Source organism: Protopterus annectens, chromosome 3.part0 (assembly GCF_019279795.1).
Source record: "Protopterus annectens isolate FY-2018-M chromosome 3.part0, PAN1.0, whole genome shotgun sequence".
In the NCBI taxonomy this organism is placed as follows: domain Eukaryota; kingdom Metazoa; phylum Chordata; order Ceratodontiformes; family Protopteridae; genus Protopterus; species Protopterus annectens.
The window spans coordinates 224436045-224452860 of NC_056731.1; the positions used below are offsets into that span (position 1 = coordinate 224436045).

The following is a 16816-nucleotide window of genomic DNA, read 5'->3' on the forward strand; positions in this document are numbered from 1 at the left end:
CTGCATATGAGGAAGCTACAATGGTATCTCAAAATGTATGGACACAGCACTGCCAGGATTTGGACACTGTCATTCAAATAATACCTTGCCTTCAAAAGAATTCTTGTGGTGGGCTCAGGAATGTCACCTAAACAAGGGACTCTCTGTGACCCGGCCAGAGGCAAGTCAGATTTTAACGACAGATGCCTCGGACATTGCTTGGGGAGCTCATCTAAATGGAAAGTGGATACAAGACAAGTGGCCTGCCAGACTACAGCATCTACATATCAACATGAAGGAGATGTTAGCAGTCCAGTTTGCATTAATGGCTTTCAAGGAGTTACTTCTTCCAGGGCAGGTGTTGATTCTAACAGACAACACAACTGTCATGTGGTACATCAACAAGCAAGGGGAACACATTCTTATCCTCTATGCAGGCAAGCAATGATTTTATGGGAGACTGCGCTAAGCTTGCAACTAACTCTTCAGGCAAGGTTTCTGCCAGGAGCACAGAACTCCTTAGCAGATGTGTTAAGCAGACAAATCATGGATCCCCACGAGTGGAAACTGGATCTTCATGTATTTCAGAAATTGACAGTGTCACGGGGAACTCCAGACATAGATCTGTTCGCTTCTCCACTAAACCACCAGCTGCCAAAGTATTGCACAAAGGGGTTTCATCACACAGCTTGGAAAGTGGATGCTCTGTCTTTCAGTTGGAAAACCTTCATGTGTATGCCTTTCCACCTCTGCCTCTTCTTCCAAAGGTACTATTAAAGGTCAGACAAGACAGGCCAAGGATGATTTTGATAGCTCCAGATTGGCCTCGGCAACACTGGTACCCACTACTACGGAGTCTGGTAAAGAAGCCTCCATGGCCTTTACCTCTGATTCCTCATCTGTTATCTCAGAAGGACAGTCATCTGCTCAATGTCAAGCTTCACTCTCTTCATCTAACAGCCTGGCATATTCTGTGTTGAAACACAGCAGGTCTCAACTTCCTCAACAAGTTTTAAATGTGATTATGGAAGCTAGAAGACCTAGTACAAGGAGAGTGTACGCAGAAAAATGGAAGAGATTTTTATTTTGGAGTACAGCAAAGAATTTGGAGATTTCTGAGCCTAATTTGAGTGTGGCTCTTCAATATCTTACTGAGTTATTGGACAAAGGTTTGTCCTTCTCTTCCATTAAGATTCATGCTGCAGCAATTTCAGCTCACTATGATTGTGACCCACCTTTGTTTTCGCATCCTTTGTTCAAGCAGTTTCTTAGAGGGGCAAAGAATATAAGACCCCACGTAGAGCTCCTACTCCTGCTTGGGATCTCAATTTTGTGTTGGAAAAACTTACTCTACAACCTTTTGAGCCTGCAGCTACTGCTGAATTGAAATACTTGTCATGGAAGACTGCTTTTCTGTTGGCTATTACTTCTGCAAGAAGGGTGTCTGAGTTGCAGGCCCTTATGGCAGTAGAGCCCTTTTTGATTTTCCATAAGGATAGGGTATCATTACGTACTAATCCCTCCTTTATGCCTAAGGTGGTTTCTAGTGTGGCTTTAAACCAAACTATTCATTTGCCTACGTTTTATGCAGACCCTCAAAATAAAGGGGAAAAGATTTTGCACACTTTAGATGTACACAGGCAATTGCGTTATTATTTAAGCAGGACTAAGGATTTTAGGCAGTCTCAGCAGTTGTTTGTTTCTTTTGCTTTGAGTTCACAGGGCAAGCCTGTGTCAAAACAAACTATTTCTAGGTGGATTGGCTTTTGCATTGCATTTTGTTATTCCCATCATGGCAAGGAGATTCCAGCTGGGATTAGGCCTCATTCCACTAGGGCTACTGCCACTTCAACAGCATTTCTAAGGGGGGTGGCAACTAAGGATATTTTGGAAGCAGCTACTTGGAGTTCAGTGCATACTTTCTCTAAGCATTCTCACCTTCCTATCTACTCTAAGTCTAGGGCTGGTTTTGCCACAGCTGTTTTGCAAGGCATGTTGTCAGCTCCTACTTCTTTATGATTTGCCAGCCTCCCTTACCTCTGCTTTGGGATTCTACCCAATAGTAAGGACTGCAGCAATGGAAAACGAAGAACATAGTACAGTTTTGTACCTACCATAAATGTAGATGTTCGAGGATTCCATTGCTGCAGTCCAATTTACCCTCCCTCCTTCCCCTGTGTTTAGGGGTGGTTGTGTAGGTGAGTTTACATGCTTATATTTTTGTATATATTCTTGTATATATTGTACATGTTTTTGGTGCAGGTATTTTGGGACTTGTCTTTTTAGGGTCTTCTGACATCTGGGGCAAGAAAAGACTGAGGATATGACGTCGGGCATGCGCATTAGTACCCTGACGTACTGACGTCAGTCTAATGCGCCCTGACCGACGTCAGCCTTATACTCTGGTATTCGGGCCGACTGGACGCGGACTATACCCAATAGTAAGGACTGCAGCAATGGAATCCTCGAACATCTACATTTATGGTAGGTACAAAACTGTACTTTCTGATTTGCCATTTCAGTTTGTCTAATTCAAGCATTAATTGCCAGGGTCCCCCCCGAATACTTTCAGCCCTATGTTGTAAAACTAAAAATTTAAAAATGTGTCCTGGGAATTCAGAGCAGTGTTTAGCTAGAGCATTGTTAAAATCTTTTTTATTAATAGCATAAGAATGCTCGTAAATTCTCTGCTTAAAATGTCGCTCTGTTTTCCCTATATAGAACACATTACAGGAATTACACAATGCTGCATAAATAACATCTTTTGTTTCACAATTATACTTTCCAGTTATTTTAAATATTTTGTGATTTAAAACCACCTGATTAGTGACAAGAATGTGTTTGCATTAAGAACATGCACCGCGTTTAAACGTTCCATTAATTCTACTGAAGTGAGACTTGTTATTATTATTATTTTCTAAAAGGGCTTTAAGATTAACTCCACGTCTATATGTAATTCTAGGTCTAACACCCAAAATCTTGGATAATGTTCCATCATTTCTAATAATGTCCCAGTTTTTATTTAATGCTTCTCTAATGGACCAATAGTCCACAGAAAATGTATACAAAAAACTGGTTTGGTATAAAAAACACCCATCACTTTTATTCACAAAATCATCATTCGAACTGGCTGATATATACAAGTCAGTAGAAGGATAAAAAAGAACCTAACCTTTAAGCAAAGGAATAAAGTGGCCAACATTACGCTTAAAAAACACTTCTTCTCTTATGTTGTTAACTAAAATACTAGGGTAACCCCTTTTGATAAACATGCTGCAAAGATGGTGACATTCAAACTCAAAATCTGGGTCATCCGAAATCATACGTGCAGCCCTAACCATTTGCCCTTTAACCACCGCCTTCTTTTGGTGATAAGGGTGGTTACTGGCGAAGTGCAAAAAGCTGTTCGAATAGGTCAGTTTCCTATAAATGGTACTTTTATATCTGCCATTACTTTTATCTTTAATCAATAAAATGTCTAAGTAATTAATTGAAGTTTCACCAATGTTATAAGTGAATTTCAAAAATTCTGTAGACTTGTTGATATTATCAATAAAAGCTGGTATTGCAGCTACATCACCTTTCCAAATACAAAACATGTCATCCTGGTACCTAGTGTACCAGGTGACATTGTTTTGGAAAAGGGGATCTTTAAATAATAAATTGTTCTCCCGATAAGCCATGGTGGCGTTAGCAAAACTAGCGCCACATGGAGAACCCATGGCTACGCCTCACTTTTGTAAGTAAAATGTACCTTCAAACATGATGAAATTGTTAGTTAAGACCATTTCAAGTAAAGCCTCAATAAGATAAATGGTGTCATCATTTGCTTTCTTACTATAGAGAAAATCTCTTACCCATTCTATACCTAAATTCTGAGGGATAACTGTATATAGATCTTTAACATCTATAGTTAGAAAAATTGCTTCAGATTGGTATTCAAGGGTGTTAATATTAGAAAGAAAGCTCCACGAATCTTAAAGCCCTTTTAGAAAATAATAATAATAACAAGTCTCACTTCAGTAGAATTAATGGAACGTTTAAACGCGGTGCATGTTCTCAATGCAAACACATTCTTGTCACTAATCAGGTGGTTTTAAATCACAAAATATTTAAAATAACTGGAAAGTATAATTGTGAAACAAAAGGTGTTATTTATGCAGCATTGTGTAATTCCTGTAATGTGTTCTATATAGGGAAAACAGAGCAACATTTTAAGCAGAGAATTTACGAGCATTGTTATGCTATTAATAAAAAAGATTTTAACAATGCTCTAGCTAAACACTGCTCTGAATTCCCAGGACACATTTTTAAATTTTTAGTTTTACAACATAGGGCTGAAACTATTCAGGGGGGGGACCCTGGCAATTAATGCTTGAATTAGACGAATTGAAATGGCAAATCAGAACAAGGGCTTATATGTTCCCAGGGATCAATGATAACATTTCGATTAAATGTCTTTTGAAGCTTTTAACCATAGATAGATAATGATTTTTAGCAGGCAATTTTTAAAAGTTTTGTAAGTTTATTATAATTTGGGCTTAAGTATATTTAAAGTAGTGTTTGTTTTGATATGTATTTTATGGAGTAAATATTTTTAGGTTGAGAATCTAACTAAATATCTTATTACACGGATTTGGTTATTTTTACTGCATACATTTTGAGAATATATTTATATTTCATTACAATAGCTACATTTTTTATTGGGGAATGGAATATATATATTTTTTGAAGTAATTTTATTTGTTTAGTATTTGTCTCGTATCAAAAGTTTATACATATCAGCTTTAATATCGCGCATGTCATCTGGTACTACAACTTCTCAGATCCATGGCAGCAGCAATAACATTAGTCCCCCTAGCGCGGTACCTCATGAGGCTGCTTCAGTGGCTCCTAGCATCACAAAGGTCACATCTAACAACCTCCATGTCTCATCTAATCTTAATAACAAATCACTGCAAGAAGGATTTATCTTGATGGATAAAGCCAGAAGAGGATTTATGGTGTTGTCCCTTCTCCTCCTCTCAGCCCAAGGCTGTAGTGATCACAGACAGTTCCCTGATAGGGTGGGGGGGGGCATTTTCAGGGAAAGACCATCTAAGACACTTGGTGTCCACAGGAGGTCAATCTCCACATCAGTGTCCTAGAACTGAAGGCAGTGCTTTTAGCATTGCAAGCATACCAGTCTGCCCTTCCATCAGGGACAGTTGCTATTCAGTCAGACAACATGTCAGTAGTCTGGTAAATTAATAAACAAGGGGGTACCAGATCCTACCCATTATGTCGGGAAGCACTAAGAGTTTGGCAATAGGCAAATGCCTCCAACTGCTTTCTAATAGCAATGCATACTTGGGGGAACTCCAACATGATTGCAGACAAACTAAGCAGGTTTATCTGTCTACCTCACAAGTGGTCTCTCAATCCCAGCGTAGTGATGAAAATTTACCATTGATGGGGTCAGCCTTGCTGTGACCTGTTCACCTCTCCCTTAAACCAGAAATGCAGCAGCTACTTTGCCCTAGTCCCCCCTCATGGGGAGTCCCTGAGAGATGCACTTCTTCACAATTGGCTCCCAGGACGTCTGTATGCTTTTCCACCAATTCCTCTAATTCCCCAATTTCTAAGGAAAGCCCAATGATTGAGAAGCAAAGTAATTCTCATTGCACCTTACTGGCTCCGTCAAGGCTGGTTTCCCTTTCTCTGGCCTTACCTGGTTCACCACCCGTGGACTCTGGATCCAACTCCAGACCTGTTATCTCACCACCAGGTTTTGGTTCATCCCAACCTTCAACATCTTTAGCTGACAGCTTGGTTTCTTCACTTCCAGTAATTGCCAGGCAAAACAATTTGTTCTTCCCAGTGCAAAAGATACTTCTGACTTCTTATAAACCGTTCACCAGGAAAATTTACCTTAACATATGGAAAAGATCCTCTATTTGGTTGGATACAAACAGCTTTAATCCTTTCTCGGCTCTAGTAGATAAGGTCCTAGAATACTTAGCCACCTTATTTCAGTTGGGGGCCTTAACTTCTACCATTGAGTTCATTTAGCTGCCATTTGGAATTTTCATAACAGTTTTGATGATCACTCATTAATGTCTTACCGTCTTTGCAAAATTGTTCTTAAGGGCACTCAACATTTGAAGCCACTTTTCAAAGATCCAATAGTGCCTTGGGATCTGACCTTAGTCTTGCAATGCCTAGTTCATCAGCCTTTTGAGCCAGCAGCCACTTATGACCTCAAGCTTTTATCTTGGAAGACCCTTTTCCTAGTAGCTGTCACATCTCCTAGGAGAATTTCAGAGTTACAGGCTTTGTGTATGAAACATCCCTATATCATCTTCCATAAAGAAAGAGTATTACTCAGAACCAATCCCTGCTTCCTTCCCAAAGTGGTATCAGAGTCCAATATTAACCAGACTATAGACTTACCAGTTTTTTTTCCAAAATTTTTCAAACAAAAGAAAATACTGCCTGCATATGTGGATGTCCACAAGAAGTTATGTTTCTACTTAGAACGAAAGCCTCTAAAAAGTCAAACCAACTGTTTCTATCCTTTTCAGGCAGCAGATTGGAAAAAACAGTTTCAAAGGTCAGCTTATCAAAATGGTTAAAGGACTGCATTACCTTTATATACAATCAGAACAAACTCAAACTACCAATGAAAGTTAGAGCTCACTCAACAAGATCTATTCCACTTCAGTGGTCGTTCATTCCAGCGCTTCTATGGAAGACATATGCACAGCTACAACTTGGGCTACCCCATATATCTTTATCACTCATTACAAATTTGACATGATCTCCCAGGGAAGAGCATCCTTTGGCTCTATCATGCTCAGAAATAGCCTTCCTTAAGGCCACCCAGGAACTAAAGTAGCTGGGGACTGTGTCCCATTAGTCACGAATGAATGAATATTCACAACATCAGATAAAGAAGTTATGTTCTTACCATAACATTCCATCTGTGTTGTTGATCGTCATTCAGTCTTGACACCCCCCCTCCTGCCCCCTCCTAGGGACTGCTGGAGGTTCAAATCTAGTCCTGGGGTTGTTATAGTGTTGTTGCTCAGACAGAGCTTCCATTTTCTTCTTAATGGTAGGCAAACTTGATCTGAGGTAGTGGGAAGAGAGGCAGTATGGGTAGAGCCTTAGCTGAAGAGTTTTTTTGCTAGCGCAAGCTTTCTATAATGGCCAAGTCCGTTCTGAGGGTTCGGAACCAAACCCATCAGTCAAGATTGAATGATGATCGACAACACAGATGGAATGTTATGGTAAGTTAAGTTTGTGAGTGTTTCTGCCATTTCACACTGAGCTAATCGAAGGAAGGACACTGAGCAAACTCGGATCTATAATATATAACATTAAGTATCCTGTTTTTTTTGCTATTTTTTTTTTAGTTATTTATAGAACTTTGTCTACTGCATACTTTTTTAGTTAGTTTCACTGTGTGTGAGGTATTAACTGGAAATTGTCCACTTTTATTAAGCATCTGTTTGGGTTGTTTGATTCTGATAACTTGTTTGCAGTTAAAAGCTTTCTCTAGAGGCTCCTTTATCTGTTTAAAACTTTCATTTAAAGGCTCACTGCTGCTTTTCTGTTGTGAGAAACATTTATGCGGTTTGTTTCACACCTTCCCTCTGTATTTGTATGCTGTTCTTATAGTTGGTGGCTTTGCAGTTGCCCACCCCTACTGTAAATTTGATCTGGGACACTCCTCCCAGTCTAGTGTTATTACCTCATTATACCTAATACAGGGAGAACATTTGAGAAGGCCAATCCACTTAGTTTCTGCTTCTCCTTTCTTTCTTTCCACTTAAAATTCTAAGCTTGTTTCCTGCCTTTCCTGTAAGTCGTCTAGTCCAGATACAGATTTACTGTATCCAGGAGTGTTTGTGGGCTTCTGAGCCCCCAAGCCTTTCTGTGTTGGAGGGAAGCCTTCTAGCTTAATTTTGTTTTTTAGAACTAGCCAGTTTTTTTAGTTTCAGTACTGGAATCTGTTTCTTTGAGCTGAGCACATTGTAAGCACTAAATAAGCTACAAATTACTACAACACTCAACTGTCTTCACTTGTCTAGAGGAAAATAGTTTCTAGTAATTAAATAAGCACCTATCCAGGCATGTCTATGGGTCAGCTCCCGGTGTTTTCTCCTGTCTACCTGATGAATCTAGGCATCTTGGGGCAATGCAGCAATTGCCTCATGTACACAGACAACCCTCTCCTCCTACCACCCAACACTACAACCTGTGAGAGATGCACTTATATAGCCAAACTGGAAGCAAACTTCTCTTCACCCAAGACTGGACTAGACAGTCAAGAGGAGAAGGTAAACACTTGCACCACACCACACTCATCACATAGTCCCTCAAAACCTACACCACCAAAACACACACATAGAAACACAAAACACACACCTAAATTTGTGGAGGCTCTCAGTAAAATCCTGCCCAAGCAAAAGGGACCTCCAAAGCAGAAACACAAGCAACCTCCACCCCCCCAACACAACCCAAATGACACATAGCCCACTAACTCAGTGTGCCGCTCAACCCCAGCCAATAAGGCATAACAATGTACCCAACACTCTAGTCATAGGTGACTCTATAGTCAGGCACACTGATGTTCCACTCACCAGGCTAAACAAGGAGAACGTTACTTTCAGCTGCCTGTCAGGTGCCAGGATCCAACACATAACGCATGCACTCAGGTCACTCCACAACAAGTACAAATATGACTCTGTCATTGTCCATGTTGGTGTGAATGACCTGAGACATACCTCCCTGGACTACATGAAAAGGGACATGGAGGAGCTGTCCAATCTTGTAGCCCAGGCAGGTATGACCCTAGTCCTGAGTAGCATCCTGCCATCACTCAGAATGATACCACAGTACAAGAACAAAATGATTGACTTCAACAATTGGCTAAGCTTCTGGTGTCATTCTAAGGGGATCCAGTATCTGTCTGCCTGGGATGACATGATCGACAAACCATGATGCTTTGCCAGAGATGGCCTGCACCTGGTGCTCCTGGGATTCCGGATACTGGCTAAGGTTCTAGCCACCACTATAGTGCCTTTTTTAGGCAAGTTTCAAATGACAAATTCACCACCATAACAGGTACAAGCAAGCAGAATCTGAGGGTATTGCTACTCAATGCTACAAGTCTAAACCTCAAAATGGACTCACTTGATGCACTCCTTAAAATGGAGAACATCGGCATCTGTGCAGTGACAGAGACCTGGTTCAAAGCTCCAGAGAGTACCCCTGCATTACCAGGCTATAATTCATACCACACCTTTCGGCCACCTAACCTGGACTGAAATACTAAAGGCGGAGGCATGTCCATATTCATTAAGGATACCCACACCTCCAGGCTAGTTGCTCAGCATAATGCATCCAAGATTATCCAAGTGCAACTAACTCTGGGCAAGACCGCAATCCAAATTGTAGCTTGCTACAGATCCCCCACCATGCCCCAGGATTCCCACTCCTCATTTCTTGATACACTGGAAAATATTAGGGTACAACCTAACACCCTAATAATGGGCGATTTCAACTACCCCACCATTAACTGAGAACACTACTCATGTACCAACTCTTGTGCTCAACGTTTTCTGGAATTCATAAATTCCAATGCCTCGGATCAACCTAACCACACCTCCACCAGGGGCAGCAATATCCTAGACCTGGTTTTTAAATAACATGGGCAACTGGTGCTCCACACCAGAGGTCAATTCCTCGTTGGTCAGATCCGACCACAAGCTAATCACCCTAGACATCCACATCCCTCCCCCACCCCCCATTAGGGAAACCACTGTAAAAAATTTCTCCAAAGCCAACTTCACGCTTCTTAAGCCAGAAGTGGAAAACTTTCACAACACCCATACTGACGGACAATAGAGGTATGACTGCTGAGTCCTACACAAATGCATTTTATAAGCACTTACACGAGTGCATGGATCGTGCAATCCCTAACAGAACCAAGATGTTATCCTACAAATAAAGGAAGACAATCTGGTGGTACCCTGCCATAAGCAAACTCTACAACAGAAGAAAGAAACTGTTGCAAAAAAAGAGTAAAATCTCAGGATTGGAGGAGCTCCCTGGTCAGCCTCAGTAAGAAGCTGAGATTCCTCATAAAATCCTCCAAAGCTAGTTACAAAAACAAAATTGCCACTGACTCTAAAGACAATCACAAAGCATTCTATAGCTATGTCAAGAATCTCAATGGCAACACTCAGATTTGCTCTGAGTTACAGTGCAATGGCACTAAATATACAGAACCAACTGATATTGCCAACATCCTGGCAGATAGGTTCAGTGCTAACTTTACCCCCCATCCCCTAAAGGGCCCATCTCTATACCGGAAGAATGCAAAGTTCCTGTAATCATGGCTGCACAGGTAAAAAGCACAGTCTCCAAAGCCAAGAACACAAGATCCATGTGATCTGACAACATCCCAGGCTGCTTTCTACATGAACTACAGAACGAACCGGCACCCCACCTAAGTACCATGTTCAGTCATAACCTCACCTCAGACTATGTGCCCACTGAATGGCACACAGTGACGGTTATCCCACTCCACATAGGGTAGCCACCACAGACCCCGGAAACTACCGCCCCATTAGCCTGACGAGCCTGGTCTGCAAGGCTATGGAACATATCATCATGGAACTTATAAACAATGACATTGGTAATCTCCAAACTCAGGACCCCACCCAGTTCGGGTTTGTAAAAGGCAGATCATGTCTCCTAAACCTGATAGACTTCTTTGAAGCAGTCACCAAAGCTGTAGATGAGGGTAAGGTGGTTGACACAGCCTATCTAGATCTCGCCAAGGCTTTCAACACCATCCCCCACTCTGGAATTATAGATAAACTCACTAAACTAGGTATAAATTCCTATGTCACAAGATGGGTTGCCAACTGGCTCACGGACAGAACCCACACTGTGAAAGTAGCAGACTCCAAATCCAACTTCAGACCAGTGACAAGCGGATTTCCACAGGGTTCAGTCATGGGTCCTCTCCTGTTTGGTATCTACTTCTGAAATACAGGCTAACACAGAAGGTCTTTGGCTAATGAAGTTTGCAGGTGACTGCAAACTAGGAGCCATAATCAAAACTCCAAAAGATGTGGACATCCTACAAAAGGGCCTCACTGAGACAGATGCCTGGTGTCAAAGCCATGGCCTCAAGCTCAATGCCAAAATGTGCATTGTCATCCCTTTTTGTAAAAACTCTGTGCCCATGAACTGCCACATAGGCGGTGGTCTACTTAACACCAAAAGTGTGATAAGAGACCTTGGGACACAGGTGGACAGTAGTCTCTCCTTTGATAATCACATCACCACAGTAGTCAGGAAATCCTTCTACGTGGCACACCTCATCACAAAAGGTTTCTCATCCAGGAAAAAAGAGGTCATTGTTCCCCTCTACTCATGACTCATTAGACCCATTATAGAGTACAATGCCCATTTTGGTATGTATCTCACAAGACTTCTACAACAACTGGAAAGGCCGCAGAAATACCTCACAAAGAGGATTACTGGCCTCAAACAGATGCCCTATGCAGACCATTTCAAAAAACTGCAGCTTTACTCTGTCGCATATCGCCTACTCAGAGGCAATCTCTGCCTAACACACAAAGCTATGTCAAACCCAGAGCTTTTGGACATGCTCCACTTAAAGTAATCCCAATCCTTCCGAGCTACACGCTCTAGGGACCTAAACCTTGTCACCACAATAAACAGAACATGCTGGAGGGATAGATTCCTGTCCCAGGGACTTCCCATACTCTAGAACAAACTACCTAGCTATATCAAACAAAGCTCCTCATTAGCACTCTTCAAGAAAAATCTTGATGATTGGATGGGAGATAGGACATTCACCCCGAGGATCACTTCAGTGGCTCTGCTCAACAGTGCACAGGAAAATAATTTTCTTAGGTGGCGAAAGCCAGGGTACCTTTTGGCTAGGCTTATATAGGCCCTAGGGCCAATAGCCTAATACCTACCTATGAACTTATGAAGTACATAACTTCTTTTTTTAGTAGCTGTTATGCCAGCTAAGAAAATTTTTGAACTTCAAGTCTTATCATCCAAACCATGGATGTCCTCTAGTACCAACCCATCCTTTATGCCTAAAATAGCTATGGAGATTAATATTAATCAGTCTATACAATTGCCTGTCTTCTTCCCAAATGTTTCTAACAAGGGTGAATATGTATTACATCTTCTTGATGTGCACAGACAACTACATTTCTATCTTCATCGAAGAAAACAGTTCAGAAAGTGTGATCAACTATAAGTATCCTTTGTGCCTAACTGTCTAGGTCAAGCAGTATCCAGAATTACACTGGCCAAATGGATTACTGACTGTATTTCACTGATTTGTTCAAATAATGGTCTGGAATTGCCTCGCCCTCCTAAGGCCCATTCTGTTAGCTCTATGGCAACATCATCTGCTTTCTCCTCCAGAATGTCAATTGATGAAAATTGTGCAGTGGCTACTTGGTCAAAGACTCATACCTTTGTGACACATTATAAATTGGACATTGTCTCCAGAAGTAGAACTTCCTTTGGTTCAACAGGGCTGTGGCATATCTTTCTTGAGGCCACCAAGCTGGGGACCTTAACTCATCAGTGAGGAAGAATGGAAAGGACAACATCAGATTTAGAAGTTAGGTAATTACCATAACTTGACATCTGTGTTGTCCATTTTCATTCTTCCTCACCTTTTCTCCAAACCATCCCCTGACCTAGTTGCTCCTAGAGGAGCTATGGACTATGTAGGAAACTTCATGTTCCTGGTTTGAACCTCTGATATTTTTCTACCTATTTCTGCCTCTATGTCCAGTAGGCAATAAAGCAGCAAACTCAATCTGAGGAAGCTGGGGAAGGTGTAGAGCATTATGGGTAGAGGGAGGAGCTCAAGACTGGGATCCAAGTCTGAAAAATGCGTCCGAGTCAGATCCGGGAATTGGATCTGTGACCCATAAGCAAGGAAGAATGAAAATAGACAACACAACTTCCAGGTTATGGTTAGCACATAATTTCCAGTTTAATGATCTGGGAATGGGGACACAGCTGTAGGTCATAGTCAGAGATGATGGCCAGCTCAGCTTTAATGTGGGAGGTGAAAGAGAGGCTTGCTTTGCTCTTCTTTTAGAATTGTGGAGCTAACGTCTTGGAAAACTTAACCAGATAAAGAGGGCATGTGTGCAGTATGAGCCTTTAGATGCATCAGCTTAAGAGTGCTTCTTTATTATCCAGTACTATTAAACCAAAGGGGGGTGGGGGTAGGCCGTCCTCAGAAAAAGCAAAATCCTTGAGTGTATGATAAATTGGGGCCCCACTACCCAAAATTCAATTCTCAACGGAAAGTATTTGCAGCATGAATTAATGATAAGCCCCAAACCTGATGTCTGACTGTTAGAACCAGCTACACTAAAAATAGTGATGGATATCACAAGAAATCAAACAGGATATGGCTGAGATGCAGTAGGCTGCAGTTGCAAGATTATAGAAAGTTAATGTCTCTCTTCAAAAGCTCACTGGTATATTTCAGAACTTCATATACTCTTTTATTTAGTAATTTTCATTCTTGTAACTCTGGTTGTGTGATATATTTTATTGAATCAATGTATGAAAAATTAAATATAAATCTTGAATCCATCTTGGCATATTGAAATCTTATAATGTAATCTATGGATTCTTGTTTTTCAGGTTTGCCTTATACTATGTTGGAGTTGGCGTGGGTGTTTTGATCCTTGCCTATGTACAGATTTCTTTTCTAGTTCTAGCTGGAGCCAGACAAGTTAGGAGACTCAGAAGAGAATTTTTCCATGCATTATTGAATCAAGAGATTGGCTGGTTTGATGTGAATAAGAGTGGAGAACTTACCACCCGTCTTACAGAGTATGAGCATAGCTTCAGTACATTCTGCCTTAAAATTATTTTCCAGTTTATTTTTATAAGTTTCAAACTGTATCTGTTTGCATTTTATTCACTTTCAGTGACATCAATAAGATTAATGATGGCATCGGAGACAAGATTGGCCATTTTTTCCAGAATGTATCCACCTGTATATCGGGTTTGATAATTGGCTTTATATATGGATGGAAGCTTACGTTAGTAATTCTGGCCACAAGTCCACTCATGATACTGTCAGGGGTACTTTTCTCTAAGGTATGTGATAATCAGATAAAAGATTATAACAATAATGATTACAGAATAAAAAAAAATGAAATGGTTTAATACTGCTGACAAATTATTAAAGCAACATGTCTAATCCACCACATTGCAAAATTGCTGTTTTATAGGTAAGAAACTACTAAGTCATTACATCTGAGTGATACCTCCATTTATTTCTGTAATTACATCCTACAGATGCCTGTAGGTGTCAGTCATTGCTTGTTCATATTTGTATTAATAATTCTAAAACCATGCTACATACAAGATATTAAATCTTTCATCTTGAAGTTTACACAATGTCTAGTGCAGGTAAAGAGTATTTACTATGTTGTCACAAATGCCATGTTTTTCTAAATATCGTGACAACCAGTTAGCACAGACAGCACTGTTTAGCCTCATTTGAAAGCTGTCAGCTGGACGAACAAAATGTTGCTGTTGCCTTTATTTCATTGCTAGCCACTGTAGCTACCATGCTTCTTCCTTGAAAATTTCCCAACCCTCCCACCATTCTGATATTGCTGTTTCATAAGGCTATGTCTCTGCCCTCCAGCCCTTATGATTATTTGATTTCCAAAATCCCTCCCTCCCCTCTTTCACTGTTATTGACTGCTATATAAGCTATTTATGTTGTCTTCCCACCCATTATTTTCAATAGACCCATGATACAGAGTGCCCACCCAGCAAACCAGAATTGTTCTTGAGTAAACCTCCTTTACTACATACAGTTTGCTGCTCATTTTCCTGGAGCTCAGAAAAGCTTGTAGTCCTAGTCTGCATCCCAAAAGTGTTTTACTTGTATCCAGTGCCATCCAAGGAAAGGTAAATACCTTTGATTGCTAAATTGCATTTAAGTTATTTTCATTGATTGCTTTTGTTTCCTGCTTTTATGTGTGAATTTCATTGAATTTTTTTATAAAAATGTTCTTCCTTTCACTGTTACTGTCTTTAAATTACCTTCAGCAAGGGATTTCCAGCTAGTTGTTTAAGAGGTTTGTTACTATTGCACTTGTGGGTCTCTTCTATTGTGTTTTTTGCATCAAGAGGACTGGATTTATTCATCTTGTGGCAGGAGGCATTTTCCTTGTCTGTTTGAGTTGGGAAATACATCAGAGGGCTCATTATTTTTATTTATTTTACATTTGTTTAGCAGGAAGGTCTGACTGGACAGCTAGTCCATTTTCAGCAAAGGCCCAGGGCGAAGAACTCCACTAAAAATATAATACACAATAAAATATAATATGCAGTAAGAAAAATACATTTAAACTTACCACAAAGGAAAAACACAGGACATATAAAACAGAGTAACCAGATACATTACATACAAATATGACTGATCAACAAGACACCTTGTAATGAGATTGAAACTTATTTAACAAAGCTCAGGAGAATGCTATATTATTCCTTGCTTGCTGATTATACACTAACTACTATCTGAGTCAATGCGGGTCTATATCACTTTGTTGAATCCCACATCAGAGAATACCTCTTTGTCGAACACCTATTTATCGATGCTCGTATTCAGCAAATGGACTTCTCAGTGGAAATTTTCCTAGGGCAAAACAGTGGTCGGACACCATTTAGAATTTGCCCTTTTCTCCACTGTAGTGCCTTCTCAGAGTAGGTATATTTAGTTATGGGGGTTTGGGAGGCATAATCCCCCCCCAACATGAGTAGATGTTAAATTTTAGGATTTTGTTAACATTCACTAGGGTGGCCTACTGTTAGTTTGCCCTAGGAAAAATTTTTCTGAAAAGTCCGTTCACTGAATAGGAGCTTCAATTAATAGGAGTTCGATGAAGTGATATTTGCTGATGTGGGATTCAACAATGTGATTTATACCCAGTCAATGCACAAGCATCTCCATATATTAGATATTATTCTGTTAAGTGCAAACTTGCAGTTTTAAAAGTACTGTATTTTATTTTTTCTGTTACCTAATTGTTTCACTGAATAGTGTGCTGTGTGTCTCTCTGCAGTTAGTTCCCCACCCACGCTCCCAGTTCTTATCTTGCTGTTAGTGGCTCTGGAATTGCCCGTCCCTCCTGTAAGTCTGTATTTGAACACTCCTCCTGGGTCCATCTCATTTGCTTACTTAACAAAGTACAGGGAGATCATATTCTGAGTCTAGTGTTCACTCTACTTAATATAGAGAGAAGATTTGAGAAGGCTAACCCACTTAGGTTCTTCCTTCCTCTCTCCTTGCACTTTACTAGCTAAAAAAAATTGCACTTTATTCATCTGCATTTACTGTATTCGTGTTTCCTCCTACTTTATTTTGCTTTTGCCTCTTCTTAAAAGTACTCAATTGTATTTATTCTGCTGCATTTATTACTGCTTGGTAGTAGCCTGATTAAAGTGTAACTGTTATTCTAAGTCTTTTGGTTTAAGCACATGGGCTTCATACCAGCTGTTTTACATTAAGAAGGTTTGTGGTCTGCACTCTTGTGGCAGGACAGGCAGCTTACATCCTTCTAAGCTGAGAATTGCTGATTGAAGGCTCAGTGTCTGCTATTCTAACAGTGTATTAGTTCTGGTTTAAGCACTTGGGCTTCAGGACAGGTATTCTATATTAAGAAGGTTTGTGGTCTGCACTCTTGTGGGAGGAGAGGCTGGATTCTGCCCTTCTGAGCTGGGAATTTCTGGTCACAGG

General features: G+C 40.5%; 1 protein-coding gene across 1 annotated transcript in view; it reads left to right on the forward strand.

Annotated features, from left to right (window-relative positions):
• Positions 1-16816, forward strand: part of LOC122796810 (ATP-dependent translocase ABCB1-like) — a 1504949-nt gene that overhangs the window by 235781 nt on the left and 1252352 nt on the right. Inside the window, exons 5-6 of the mRNA XM_044065546.1 lie at positions 13699-13890; positions 13989-14160. Coding sequence (XP_043921481.1) covers positions 13699-13890; positions 13989-14160 — 364 coding nt within the window. The remainder of the gene's footprint in view (positions 1-13698; positions 13891-13988; positions 14161-16816) is intronic.